Source organism: Thunnus maccoyii, chromosome 10 (genome assembly GCF_910596095.1).
Source record: "Thunnus maccoyii chromosome 10, fThuMac1.1, whole genome shotgun sequence".
In the NCBI taxonomy this organism is placed as follows: domain Eukaryota; kingdom Metazoa; phylum Chordata; class Actinopteri; order Scombriformes; family Scombridae; genus Thunnus; species Thunnus maccoyii.
Genome location: NC_056542.1, coordinates 1,447,063 through 1,460,230, shown reverse-complemented (window position 1 = coordinate 1,460,230; position 13,168 = coordinate 1,447,063). Strand labels below are relative to the sequence as shown.

The window sequence follows — 13,168 nt, the reverse complement described above, 5'->3', positions numbered from 1 at the left end:
GCGACGGGTTACATGACAGTTTTAACCTGACATTGATGTAAACAGTTCATTTTCATTCTGAAACACTGATACATATATTTTGGTTTTGTTTGGATCTTGCTGGTTTGATTTTTACTAATATTTATGTCATTATTTTTGTTTGTGTTACCATGACGTGCGGTTTGATTTAAGGCTGCCTGCAACTAAAGATTATTATCGATTAATCTGCCAATCTCTTAAAAATGTCAGAAAAGTTTTTAAAAAAGGCCATTATAGTTTCTTAGATGGTGACGTCTTAAATAGTCTTGTTTTGTCTGATCAATAGTCCAAAATCCAAAGATATTCAGTTTATTATCATGTATGACAGAGAAAAGCTTCATATCGTCACATTTGAGAAGCAACAACCTGCAAATATTTGTCGTTTTTGCTTTAAAAATGAATAAAACGATTATTTGATTATCAGAATAGCTGCAGATTAATTGCAAAACTGTTGCAGCTCTAATTTGATTTGCAGTTTTCACAGATCCTAAGAAAACTCTTTCTTCAAAAAATTTAATGGTGTTATTGATATTGATGTAATTAGCCAAATATCGTTCATGCAGATTCACAGTCATTACGAGGAAAAAGGAGTAATTACAATAGTAATATTTGGAGAATAAAGTCCAGATACAAGCAGGTTCATCCAACTTCTAACTGTATGTAAATAACGTTCACAGCTTTCATTCAGATTAATTCACTTTGCCAGATGTGTGAAAGACTCAATGACAGACGGTTTTGTGTTCTCAGTCACTTTATTGATCAGTGATTAGAAACACGATGACAGCAGTCAGAGTTTCAGTGATTTCTACTATAAATAATTAAAACTGTTTCATGTAGATATTTTCTCTCCCTTTGGTTACGACTGTGACACGCTGACATGCTCAGCAGCACAAGTGTCCTTGAGCAAGGCACTGAACCCCTGCTGGCTCCAGGGGCGTGGCTCTGTGACTGACCTTTTGACCTTCATATGGGTAGGCAACAGAGACGTGAGGGTCTCCTCTGAGTCTGGTTATCTGGCTGCTGTTAGTTCCTGTTTGTAAGAGTCAAACTTCAAGCACCAAATATCAAAAACCGCCCAGAACTTAGAGAACAGGTTCACATTATGAAGTCTGTGTTAATACTTAATAATCACATGTTCATATGTACATGTAGAGAGATGTTGGTGTGTCCTCGTACGTCTACAAGCAGCAAGCAGTTTAACTAGACTGCTGTTAATTTTTATAGTTGTCAGAGTCTGAAATAACTAAACTGTACGTCTGTGTGTCGTGTCTGACGGGAACAGATATGCTTTTATTTTAATCAATACAGTCGTCTACACAAGCTGTTTTCTTACATTTTACACAAGTAACTTCAGTTATTGTGTGTTGATCTCTGAGCGCAGCCAAAACACAGGTGACCTACACTCAACACTGCGCCTGAACGCCTCCTGTATAGACAGACTTAGATTCATCTTGTGACGCGTTAAAGGATCATTCTGCTGATATTCTATATATTTTTCTTCTTGTCAACAAATCTGATGTTTGGATCCAACAATGAAGTGATCTACTAACAAGTATTGTGTGTGTGTATCAAAGCCTGATATATCTGATTCCTCCGTTGTTGTCCAGAAACAGTGAGTCACACCGCTGCACTGGGTGACATGTTCCTTCATCACAAAGGTTACAGCTCTTCACCAGCTTGTTCTGCTGCACACAACATCACAACCTCAGGACTCTGTGCTGTTGGTTATAATGTAGAACAAAGTCCAGAGGTTGTTTATCTGCAGCACAACAAACTGGTGAAGCTGTAAACAGAACCGTGTTCCTGCACATGCTCAGTAGCGTCTGCCTTACACAGAACTACTCTCTGGAGACTGAGGACGTGATGCTGTTATTAGTCTTTGGAGCCGTTTCTAAACAAACTAACATGACCAAACTCTTCATGATACACACACAATACTGGTTAGTAGATCAGTTCATTGTTGGTTTGGATCCAAACAGGAGATTTGTTGACATGAGGAGAAATATAGAGAATCACCAGAATGATCCATTAAAGGGTCCTGACCCACAGGTTGGAAACCACTGTTATGATCTGTGTAAAAACGACTTCTGCAGTTCAGCTTGAAGCAAATACGAGACTTCAACAGTCTATTAAAGTTTGTGTCTTTTGGTTATGAAATGATCTCTTTGTGTTTTATTGCTGAGCTGCAGCAGCGTCACAAACACAAAGACCTGATCTGTCAGGATTCTGTCGAACACCAACAACTCTTTCAATGGGTTTGTTTTTTAAAGGAATAGTTCAACATTTTGGGAAATACGCTCAACTGCTGATCTCTTAGCTTATCTTGTACCTACAAAATATATATATTTAGTTTAAAATACAAAATGTGCAATAAAGTGTATACATACCATTCATTACTGTTAAATTTATATTTCAATAAGCTGTATATACTGCACATAACCATCTACTATGTGTATATAAAATAACTTACTACATTCTTACCCATACAATATTGATTTCAGCCCCTTTTCAGCATTATTTGATCCTGTTTATAATTGACAGAAACTGTTCTGCCTGTAGAGACGCTGTATTTTGGCCATTGATTGTTTCTATATGTATTTATTTTTTCACTTGTACATAATAGTGATTTCTTTATGTTTTAATTATCTTTGTTCGGCTTGTTGTCTTTGTGTATCTTTCTGCAGATTGTTGTATATAAATACATGAAGAGCCACTAAACCGGAGTCAAATGAAGCTGAATCTGATTCTGACAGCGAGATGTTCGGATGGATCAGTCATGTGTGTTTAGGTACCTTAGCTTAGCTTAGCTTAGCTTAGCTTAGCTTAGCTTAACAGAGAGACTGGAAGCAGAGGAAACACAAACAAATGTGAAAAAGCAACTATGGAACTATTTTTTTTTAGTGGTGTGTATGGAGACACTATTGTTTCCAGCATGTAAATCTCCTTAAAACGACAAACTTTGAGACATTTCTGTTGGGCGACGTTTGTTTAATACAAAGTGTTAATCAGTGAGCTTCACAGGTGGTTTGAACCGGCCAGCTGTTTCCCCTGCTTCCAGTCTTTATGCTAAGCTAGGCTAACCACATCCTGAACATCCATCTGAACATCACTCATACAAAGAAAGAAAGTATTTCCCGAAACGGCAAACTACTCCTTTAAAGTCACTTAAAAGTCACTTTTTTTTTTTTTTTTTAAATGAGGAAATAACAGTTTTTGTTCAGTTTTTGATGGCGTCAGTATTACAAACATACTGAATAATGTCCAGTCAGTCTGTCCACTGGTCCATCAGGTGTCATAACTGGTTACCAAGTGACTTTTAGTGTGAACATGATGCTGCTGACAAGTCTGTTTAATGATCATCCCTCTGAGATCGTCTCGGCTTCCTGCGGTCCCGCTCCAGGAAGCGGCGGCAGCCAGAGCGGTGAGTTTGGCGTCTGGTGCTTCTTCATGTGGTTGCGGAAGATCCTGGCTCCGCTCAGGTTCTTCTTGCAGATGTTGCAGAAGTACGGCCGCGTGTCGGAGTGCACATCCACGTGGTAGGTGAGCTCCAGCGCGCGGCTGAAGCTCTTGCTGCAGAGCGGACACTGGTAGCGGACGCCCGAGTGAGTCAGCTGGTGGCTCTTGAGCGAGCTCTGCTGCTTGAAGGTCTTCTGGCAGACGGCGCACTGGTACGGCCGGGCGTCGGTGTGCAGCCGCTGATGGCGGCGCAGGGCGCTGGAGAAGGTGAAGCTCTTGCTGCAGTCTGGGCAGGTGTAAGGTTTCTCCCCCGTGTGGATCCTCTGGTGCTCCGTCATGTGCACGTGCTGGGTGAAGCTCTTCCTGCAGGTGGGACACTGGAACGGACGCTCGCCAGAGTGGATCCGCAGGTGTTTCTGCAACGCCGACGCCTTGAAGCAGTCGCGGCCGCAGACGGGGCAGCAGTGTTTCCGCTTGCCGTCACCACCGCTGTCAGCCTGGATCACTGAGCGGCCATCTTGTTCTGTCAAAGGACATGAAGGTGATTTACAGCTGCAACTGTTTTCTTCAACAACAGAAGCTGCAATATTATCAATACTTGTTGTGAAACAGTCACATCCAGATGTTCAAAATGAGAAGTCAGGACTTCATTATGATATGAATGTTTATGAATGTAGTAAAAAGTTCTTAAATCTTTGTACTGAAGTGTGTTTCTGCAGGTTTACAGACGTACCGATGAGCGCTGGTCTCCAGTCCTCTTCCTCTCCGTCAGAGTTGATCAAACCGCTGACGTCTGCTTCCTCTTTGTCCTTCATCACCAAACCCTCCTCCGATTTTACCATGAAGGACTCTGCAGCTGTAGAAAGGTCGTCCGGGTCCTGCAGGATTATTAGACAGAAGACACTCTAAGGTCCATTTAGTTGCTGTTCTAGAGCTTTCAATTACATGACATGATCTTCAGCAGCGGATGGTGTTTGCTAGACGTAGACAGCCGAGCACTTCGAAAGAACTCTAGAATATAAATAACAGCTGAGTTTCTTACCTGCTCGTCCAGACCTTCCTCCTCCTTTATCCTGATGCCTCCCTCCTCCTCTTCCTCCTCCTCCGTGTTCATGTTTAACCAGAACTCCTGAAACTCAAAAACAACCACTTACAAATTATTACAGCTGCAATGATTAGTCAATTAGTCGACCGACAGAAATTAATCTGCAACTAATCTGATAATCGATAAATCTTTTAAATCATTTTCAAGCAAAAATGCCCAATTTGTTGTTTCCAGGTTCTCAAACTTGAGGATTTGTTGTTTTTTTTTGTCTTACAGAAAACTAAACGTCTTTGTGTTTTGACTGATTGTACAAAATGTTTTATAACGTCACATTTTCTGATGTTTTATGAACCAAACGATTAACTGAGAAAATAAACTGCAGATTAATTGACAATGATGTTAGTTTAGAGCAGCGACTAACAATTATTTTCATTATTGATTAATCTGACGACTATAAAATGTCAGAAAATGGTGAAAACTGTGGATCAGTGTTTCCCAGAGACGACGTCATCAATTATATTCAGTTTACTGTCGTAGAGATTAAAGAAACCAGAAAATATTCACATTGAAGAAGCTGGAATCAGAGAATTTGGACATTTTTTTTCTTAAAAATGATTCGAAACAATTAATCAATTAGTTGTAAATTAAGTTAGCTGCAATCCTACATTTAGCTTTTTGTGCACAATATATATCTTTTTATGGCAGGACTCCTCCCCGCTTGTCTTCTGATCATTAAGCTTTACTCTCTCCAGGTGTCTCGAGGACCTGGACTCACCTTGTCGAGGCCGTCGGCGGGGTCGGCTATGAGTCCGTCCCTGATGTGGATCCTCATGTGTTTGCGCAGCAGCGACGGCCGCAGGAAGCTCTTGGGGCAGATCCTGCAGGGATGAGGTTTGTCGGCCATGTGGATCTTCTCGTGAGCTCGGAGGTTGGTGGTGGTGGTGAAGGCCTTCCCGCACACCGAGCAGCGGTGCAGCTTCTCCGTGGCGTGGATCTTGAAGTGTTCTTTGAGTCGGGACGGTCGCGGGTAGCTCTTCCCGCAGACGGAGCAGCTGTGAAGCTTCTTCGTGCTGCCGTCTGAGAATATCAACAGAGGAATAAAGCTTCAGGTCGGCGGATGTTAGAGGAGCGTGTGTGTTGGTTTATTTTAATGCTCTGATGTGTCTGATTTCATTTGTTTCATAATAAACTTTGTTTTTTTGATTTGTTTGATTGTCACAAGAAATATAATTTTGGTCTCTATGAAGTTGAGGTACATTTATCATTACCTGAATGAACTAAACCAGTGACTCACAATCTGAAGGTCATGAGGTGAGGAGATAATTTTACATTTTGGGTCACTACAACTCATTAAAATAAAATAAAAATAAGTAAAGAATATTTTAAAAATCTCCTTTTGGTTGACGACTAGTAGACGTCCGACTGGCAGTGACGGATCTGTTTGTTTCAAGGTCAGAAGCCGAAACGGTTGTGAAACACTGAACTAAAATCAGTGGATCAATAAATACTGCAAATAAAAAGTTAGTTGATGACAGATTGCTGCTGCCTGTTAACTTGTTGTAATTTACCTGAAACTGAGAACAGTTGGAGCTGAAACATACAGCGCTGCTTGGAAGTTTATGAATCCTTTAGAACTAGATAAATGGAACCCAGTTAAACAAATGAGACAAGAACCTTTCACTTGTTCATTTATTTACTGATCAAATCTTAAATATTTGTGTGGTGAAAGTGTGTGAACCTCTGGGATTATCAGTTTATTTGAAGGGCAAATTATGAGTCGGGTGTTTCGATCAATGGGATGACAATCAGGAGCAGAGAGAGAGAAACCTCTGAACGAGTAAATATTCGTTTCTCCTGCTTGGACAACAGATGTCTCCTCTTCCACTGAAAAGTCCATCCTCAGTGTATAAACACGTTTAAATATGAGATTCTCTGATTTGAATAAAGTCTGTTCTCTGCTGCGCTCCGTTACGTTTCGTGCTGCAGCAGAACAAATGTGACCTGATGTGTGTTCAGAGTTTGTCTCACCGGTCAGTGAACGCACCGCTTCCTCTTCGTCCTCGACCTTCAGCTCCTGCTGCAGCCCGTTCAGGCCGTCGCCCCCCACGGAAACCACCGCCACGCTGCCGTCGGCGGCGAGCTGCTCGTCTGGTTTCTGTGACAAAGAGCGGCGGTGAGATGAGTCGAACGCTGTCAGCTGTCACACATTACATCACATCACTAAATGCTTCCAGAACCGCTGTGGTTTCGTCAATAAGTCCATCAACAAAAAAATGAATCAACAGCTGTGATCATTGACTAATCGTTTAAACCTGCAGAACATTATTTGGCCACTTGGTGGCAGCAGGAACAAGTTGAGAAAACAACACTGACGTACATGATGACATCACGACTCACGTGATACTTTATGGATCAATTCATTGTTGGTTTGGATCTTCATGAGAGTAACGAATATAAAAGAATCACCAGCGTCTAACAGAATTGACATTCATGGTCAGTCAAAACCCACCGCAGTGACCAGGAGCCGGACGCATAAACACCCACCGACACCGTTTCCTGCACATAAACTGGTCTTAATGAACGCAGAACGTGTGGTGAGATTATAACGCTGACTTCAGACCAGCGTTAACGTGTTTCTAAAGCAATATGAGGCTGATGTGATGTGGTTTTGTTTTGTTTTTTTTTTCCCACCCGCGTTCAGCCCCCCGTACTCTGCCTCTGATTGGCTGGTACTCGTTGCCTTTGTTGGTTAGGGTATCAGAGTCAGAGCCAATGAGAGGCAGAGTAGGGCGGGTCTTCACTGCTGATGTGATGAGGTAGAGATGAAACAAAGTGAGAGACTGAATCTTTTAGTAAAAACAGTTTGTTCAGGTTGATTTTTATGTGTTTACTGTAAAATGCCAATAAAAGGCACATTCATAGATATAATAGACTATTTTTGTGTGATTAAATTTATAATTCTATTAATTTACACGTGAATCTACATTTTATTTTTATTTTATCCTTAGTTGTTACATCCTGTAAAGTAGGTTTAGATATGAGCTACAAACTAATCATTGATTACATGTGTGAATTATTACTGCTGATGATGAATTAATGACCTGGACGTGTAACGACGGGTTAATAGATCTCTAGTTAGTAGTAAATATTATGAAGAAGAAAATACACATTTGGGTAGAGACTTGATAATCAAGTGATGTCTGGGAACAACTCCTGCCTCTGACCCATGCTGCTTTGACCTTTATGATCCTGTCTGAATGCAGTCCCCCCCTACTGTTTCTGTCCCCTACTGATCCTGTATGCAGATGCCCTTCCTCCCTACCTCCCGGTTACCAGCTGTTTGATCTTACGGTATTAAGTGTTTCCTTCCCTTCTGCTCTGTGTCAGTAAATTTGCCTCCTGTGACCTCTCAGGCAAAGTGTGTAACAGCAGCTGTTCTGGCTGTTGAAGAAACTCACCGCTGCAACACAAGTCTGTGAAACTGCACTTGACAGGTCCACAGAGAGGTTCAGCAGGCGGCGAGCTGATATGAGAACAGCTGGTTAAGGGCGTCTTCGTCCATTTAAGCCTCATAACGAGAGTGGAAATGAACACACAGTTCCACAATGACTGAACCATGCGTACACACGGCTTTATCGGTCTGATGAAAGAATGCGTCTGCATGTTTGTGGCTTTGTGTGAACTCACAGTTTTAGTCATGAATCTACACAAAACAAAACCAGCAGCTGCCTACATCTCTACCCGGAATAAACAGCACATAAGAGGTGACTGACGCAGATGAATCCACTCATTTATCGAGCTAGTGATGTGTGATCAGATGATTACTCGTAAATAGTGACCATGTGATCGTCACCTGGTCGTCTGCTCCCGGCGGCGGCAGCGAGCTGTTGTCGGTGTTTCGGGCCTCTCTGCTGTGGATCTCCTGGTGCTTCCTGAGCACTCTCTGTAAGGAGAAGCGTTTCTTGCAGACGTCGCACTGAAACGGTCTCTCTCCGGTGTGAGACCTCACGTGCTCCCGTAGGTTGGACGCTCTGGTGAAACCTCGGCCACAGATGTCGCACACGAACTGCAGCGCCCTCTGGTGGAGCTGCTCGTGTTGCCGCAGCTTCTCGGCGGTGGAGAAGTCTTTCTGGCACAGGAAGCAGCGGTGAGGCGTTTCCTCCTGGTGATCGAGACGATAAAAAGATCATTCGGGACCTGAAGCTTTCTGTTAAAGAGCAACTAGAGCGGAAACGATTAGTCAATCAGCTGATGAACAGAAAGTTAATCGACAACTATTTTGATAGTCGAATAATTGTTTTCAAGCTAAAATGACAACAAATACAATGATTTAAAGGTTTACTTTGTCAAACGTGATACTAAACTGAATATTTTGGGGTTTTGGACTGGAAGCCTTTGACTCTGGAATATTATAGCAGGTGTTTTGTTTTCATTTTATGGATAAAACGATTAATCGAGAAATAATTTGCAGATGAACTGATAATGAAGATAATTGTTATTTGCAGCACTAAACTGAACACGACGTTTTAACTTGAACCTTTCGCATCTTCACAAATTCAAAACACGTATTCAAACCCGGACACAGACCCTTCGATCCCCAGCTGTCATCCCAGCATTCATAGAGCTGTAGTTAACATACTACCTCTCATTTTAATGTCTACACAGCTCCGGTTCAACATGTACGACCTGAAGTTTGTTTCCCCTTCAGATAAAGTTTCCCGCTCCTTCAAATAGTGTCTCCTGTCCTGTTGTGGTTGGTGTCAGTGATTCATTAGTGCTGGAGGTTAAAAACACAAACTGCAACAAACTTTCTCTAAAAGGACAGGGTCACTTTTTTTATTGTTATTATTATTATTTTTTACTGAAGGCAGTTTTCCACCCTGCCTTGTTCTGCCTTGTCCAGTCTGGGTGAGCAGGATGGTTGTTTTTTCCTCCTTTGCTCTGATGTGTTTGAGGAGATCTGATGAACGCAGTAATCGTACTAAAACAACCACACAGACCCTTTAGAGGACGTGTTCTCAGTTTGTTTGTGATCCGACCTCCGTCTGACTACAAGCTACTAGCCAGAGAATGAATCCAACCTGGACTGACGACCAAGTATACGATCTTCTTCCTGTGTTTACGTTCTCACTCATCTGACCAATGAGAGGAGAGAATGTGCTCACCTGGCTGCGAGTGACGCATTTTAGTTCACTTAAAAGTTTTTCTGTGTGAAAAGAAACTGAACCAGTTTTACCAGTTCATCCACTGATTCAGACCAGAACAAACTCACTAGAGGGTTAAAAAACGACCTCGGAGACACTTTTTTGCAGATTTTGTCTCTCGTCACTTACATTGGACGCATGTGAGGATTAGGATTGGTTTAAGAGACACTTTAAATCCTTTAAACATTTAGACACATCACCCACGTTGAGTCGTAAACGCGTCACTCACCTTGCTGGCAGCAGCTTCAGTTTTGACCGCCGTCTTTTCCTCGGCATGTTTCTGCAGGTGTTTCCTCAGCAGACCCGGCCGGTTGAAGCTCTTGCAGCACAGTGAGCAGGGATGAGGCTTCTGTCCCGTGTGGAGCCTTACGTGATCTCTGAAGGACGACGGCGTGGAGAAAACCTTCTTGCAGATGGCGCAGGAGTGAAGGTTCTCCTCCGTGTGGGTTTTCTGGTGATCGGTGAGGCCCTTCTTGGAGGCGAAGCGTTTGGGGCAGAGCTGGCAGGTGAACGGCCTCTCCCCGGTGTGCGTGCGTTCGTGTTGTACGAGATATCGCCGCTGGATGAAGCCGCGGCCGCACACCGAGCAGTGGTGGGGCTTCTCGGCGGCGTGTCGCAGCCGGTGCCTCTGCAGGCAGGCCAGCTGGGCGTAGCTGACCCCGCAGTCGGCGCAGGAGTACGGCTTCTCGCCGGTATGAACCCGCTGGTGCACCACCATGTTTATCTTCTTTGTGAAGCGCTTCCCGCACACGGAGCAGCTGTGCGGTTTGTCTCCAGAGTGCGTGATCATGTGTTCTGCCAGGCGGCATGGATGAGAGAACTCTCTGCCACATACTGAACAGCGGTGACAACGTTTGGACTGACGGCTGTTGTGCTTTAATCCTGGTTCCTCTGGTGTAGACGGACTCTCGGTGTCTGAAACAGTCGCCTCTCCTGTAGGAAATGATACTGACATTAATTTCTCGAAGAGTAATCTACATATCAAGTTTACACTTTGTCACAACCTTCAGAAGGCGAGCAGTGCCGCCTGCCTCACTGTGTTTGTAATCTGCTGCTTCCAAGTTTCCATCAAGTACAAACTACACAGCGACTGTTTCATTGTAAAATAAACAGACATCAACCATGGAGCACGTTCTCTGTGGCTCAGTTACTCTGTGCTAATCAACTACTTGTAAACATAATGTCCACTAAAATAATAAAAGATGTGTCAAAGTAGATTTTGACAAGACCAACGTTAGAAATGTTCCCCCGACCTTCAGCAGGAAGCTGCTGACCGTCCTCTCCTCTCTGGTCTGCTTCCACTTTGACTCCATTCATCTCCTCATGCTCTCCTCCTCCTGAAGGTGGTCCGGTCGCCTCCGAGCTCTGAAAGAAAGATAGTCGGACACCGGTCGGTGATCCTGTCCAGACCCCACAGCTACCACTGACAACACTGACCTCATGTCCACCGTGTTTTAGGGGGGATGTCGGGGTTTTGGGGATAAAAATCTTGAATATGTTTGATTGTTTGGTGGCCTCAGAGCCCCCGTACTGATTCCAGTTTTTTTTTTTAGACATGTAATACCGTATACTTACTGTGTGAATTTATCATTTAATATAAAAAAACACTAAATATTAAAATCACATGTGGAGTAATTATGGTCACATCTGGTTTGCAGACACTTCACATATGAGAATGAATTTCACATGTGCATTTTTAAAGCATAAAATTCACACCGTTAATTGAAAAATATAAATAAATAACGGACTCAATATTTGTCAACAAAGGATTTTCTTCCTGCCAGTGTGAGGAGGGATTTGGCACAGAATTTAGACCATTTTGTCCAAAATAGAGCAATAATTCATTACATTTATGCAATTATTTGCATTATTACATTTGCACATTACATGTATCATTTATACTGTTATACTGTGAAAACTGCACATTCCCAGTCAATCTCTTGTACAATATTTTAAAACTCAGCAGCTCTTTTCACTTAGAATATATTTCTATTATGTTTACTACGATTAATTATTTTTAATTTATAAATCTTATTTATACGTTTAGAACAACTATCTTTTGTGGTATTTATTTGTATTTTCTCTTACGTTCTTATTTTTGATTGTGCACCATTACGACAAGGTTTGTATGTGCAATAAACCTTTTTTCTGATTCTGAAATAGTTCATGTTTTATCATAATGTTATGTGTTAAAAAAAGCAGCAGATTCAAAAGTATTCAAAGTTTTTAGAAGTTTTGATAATAACTGATTATCAAACTAGTCGCTGATTCATCTTTCAAATGGAATAAACAGCAAACTACCTAAAACTAGAGTCTTTCATTCCTCTGGGAGATTTTAAAGCTTTATTATTTCATGTTTTTATTAATTATGTGTCTACTGTGTGGTTTCTGTTTGTGTTCTTGTTCTCGGGTCTCTCTTGAAAAAGAGATCTTAATCTCAATGAGAATGTCTGATTAAATAAAGAATAAATAAACTAAAAATCAATCATTTATTATGTATGCATTTATGTACTTATAATTTAGAGCTAAAAGATAAAGATTTCCCTTCCTTGTAACTAAGGGGCTCAAACCAGGAAAAACAGCCTAAAAATACATTTAACTTATTTTTAAATACATAACCAGGAGTGTCCTCTGTACTGGCAGATATCATACAGTATCACACACACAGGATGATTGATTTTACAGTGTTTGATGAAAACTGATCAGTAAAGTGGTTGCTTAGCAACACATAACTGTTAGCAGCTTAACGACTCCAGTTGAGGTTTAACGGTTAATCATTGTTCTCAAATGTAAATTAACGTAATTAGTCTGCCTATGACCCCTCACTGCATTAAGTATTAAAGCACCGCATCACAATGTTAGATTAATTTAAAGTGATTTGTCACCGTTAACCTGCTTGTTAATCGATGCAGCCGTTCAGATATCAGGATTTCTCCCTTTGCAGCCAGTTAGCTTGCTAATTGTGAACTAACGGTAAAGCGTTAACGTTCACTGCAACACACCGACACGTACCGTAGTTTTCTGTGTAGGAGAAGCACACCAACGCGATACAAAACGTCCCAAAAAACAGACGATTCCTTCGTATGAAAATCCTCCAGGAGAAGACGACAGCTTTGACTTTAGCTGGATGAGATGGTAGCTAATGCTAGCTAGCTCCGATGCAGGCGTCACTGTACGTAGAGACGGTCCCGGACGGCTGCACCAGAGAAACACCACCAGCTCTGTCATTTAACGATAATTAAGGTCTTTATCGATTTGATATCCAGAATATAAACACACCAGAGGAAAGAGGAACTTCTCGGCGGTCTGTCGGGTGGATTCATGTCGATGTCAGCCGTTGTTAAATTAGCAAAAACACAAGTTAACCTGATTGAGTGCCGAATTAATTCAATGTAAAAATCAAAGATGGTGAATGACTTCTTGTTCGCTCAGTGCTGCCGCTGCT

At 42.0% G+C, this 13,168-nt stretch overlaps 1 protein-coding gene and 1 long non-coding RNA gene across 3 annotated transcripts in view; one reads left to right on the top strand and one right to left on the bottom strand.

The window, feature by feature from the left end:
- LOC121905996 overlaps positions 1-5,360 on the top strand; it is a 14,232-nt gene extending 8,872 nt beyond the window's left edge. Inside the window, exons 2-3 of the long non-coding RNA XR_006098511.1 lie at positions 2,703-2,806; positions 5,272-5,360. This is a non-coding gene — a long non-coding RNA (uncharacterized LOC121905996). The remainder of the gene's footprint in view (positions 1-2,702; positions 2,807-5,271) is intronic.
- On the bottom strand, positions 2,800-13,168 carry LOC121905984 (zinc finger protein 436-like). 2 transcript variants are annotated; one of them, XM_042424613.1, is made up of 10 exons: positions 13,003-13,167; positions 12,736-12,919; positions 10,977-11,088; positions 9,953-10,656; positions 8,373-8,681; positions 6,548-6,674; positions 5,295-5,596; positions 4,517-4,603; positions 4,208-4,352; positions 2,800-3,997 (listed from the first exon to the last, which is right to left on the bottom strand). In XM_042424613.1, exons 1-10 carry the CDS (start codon positions 13,044-13,046, stop codon positions 3,375-3,377), a joined length of 2,637 nt encoding a protein of 878 aa, XP_042280547.1. In that variant the 5' UTR covers positions 13,047-13,167; the 3' UTR covers positions 2,800-3,374. The 2 variants fall into 2 exon arrangements, with proteins under 2 accessions (XP_042280547.1, XP_042280548.1); XM_042424614.1 differs by lacking the exon at positions 12,736-12,919 and having other exon boundaries at positions 13,003-13,168.

Coding starts and splice junctions, on each gene's coding strand:
- LOC121905984 (XM_042424613.1), bottom strand. CDS start 13,046: ATGAATCCACCCGACAGACCGCCGAGAAGTTCCTCTTTCCTCTG. Junction 8,682..9,952: donor CTGAAGCTGCTGCCAGCAAG/GTGAGTGACGCG, acceptor CTCGATCACCAG/GAGGAAACGCCTCACCGCTG. Junction 4,604..5,294: donor CCGCCGACGGCCTCGACAAG/GTGAGTCCAGGT, acceptor TTTGAGTTTCAG/GAGTTCTGGTTAAACATGAA.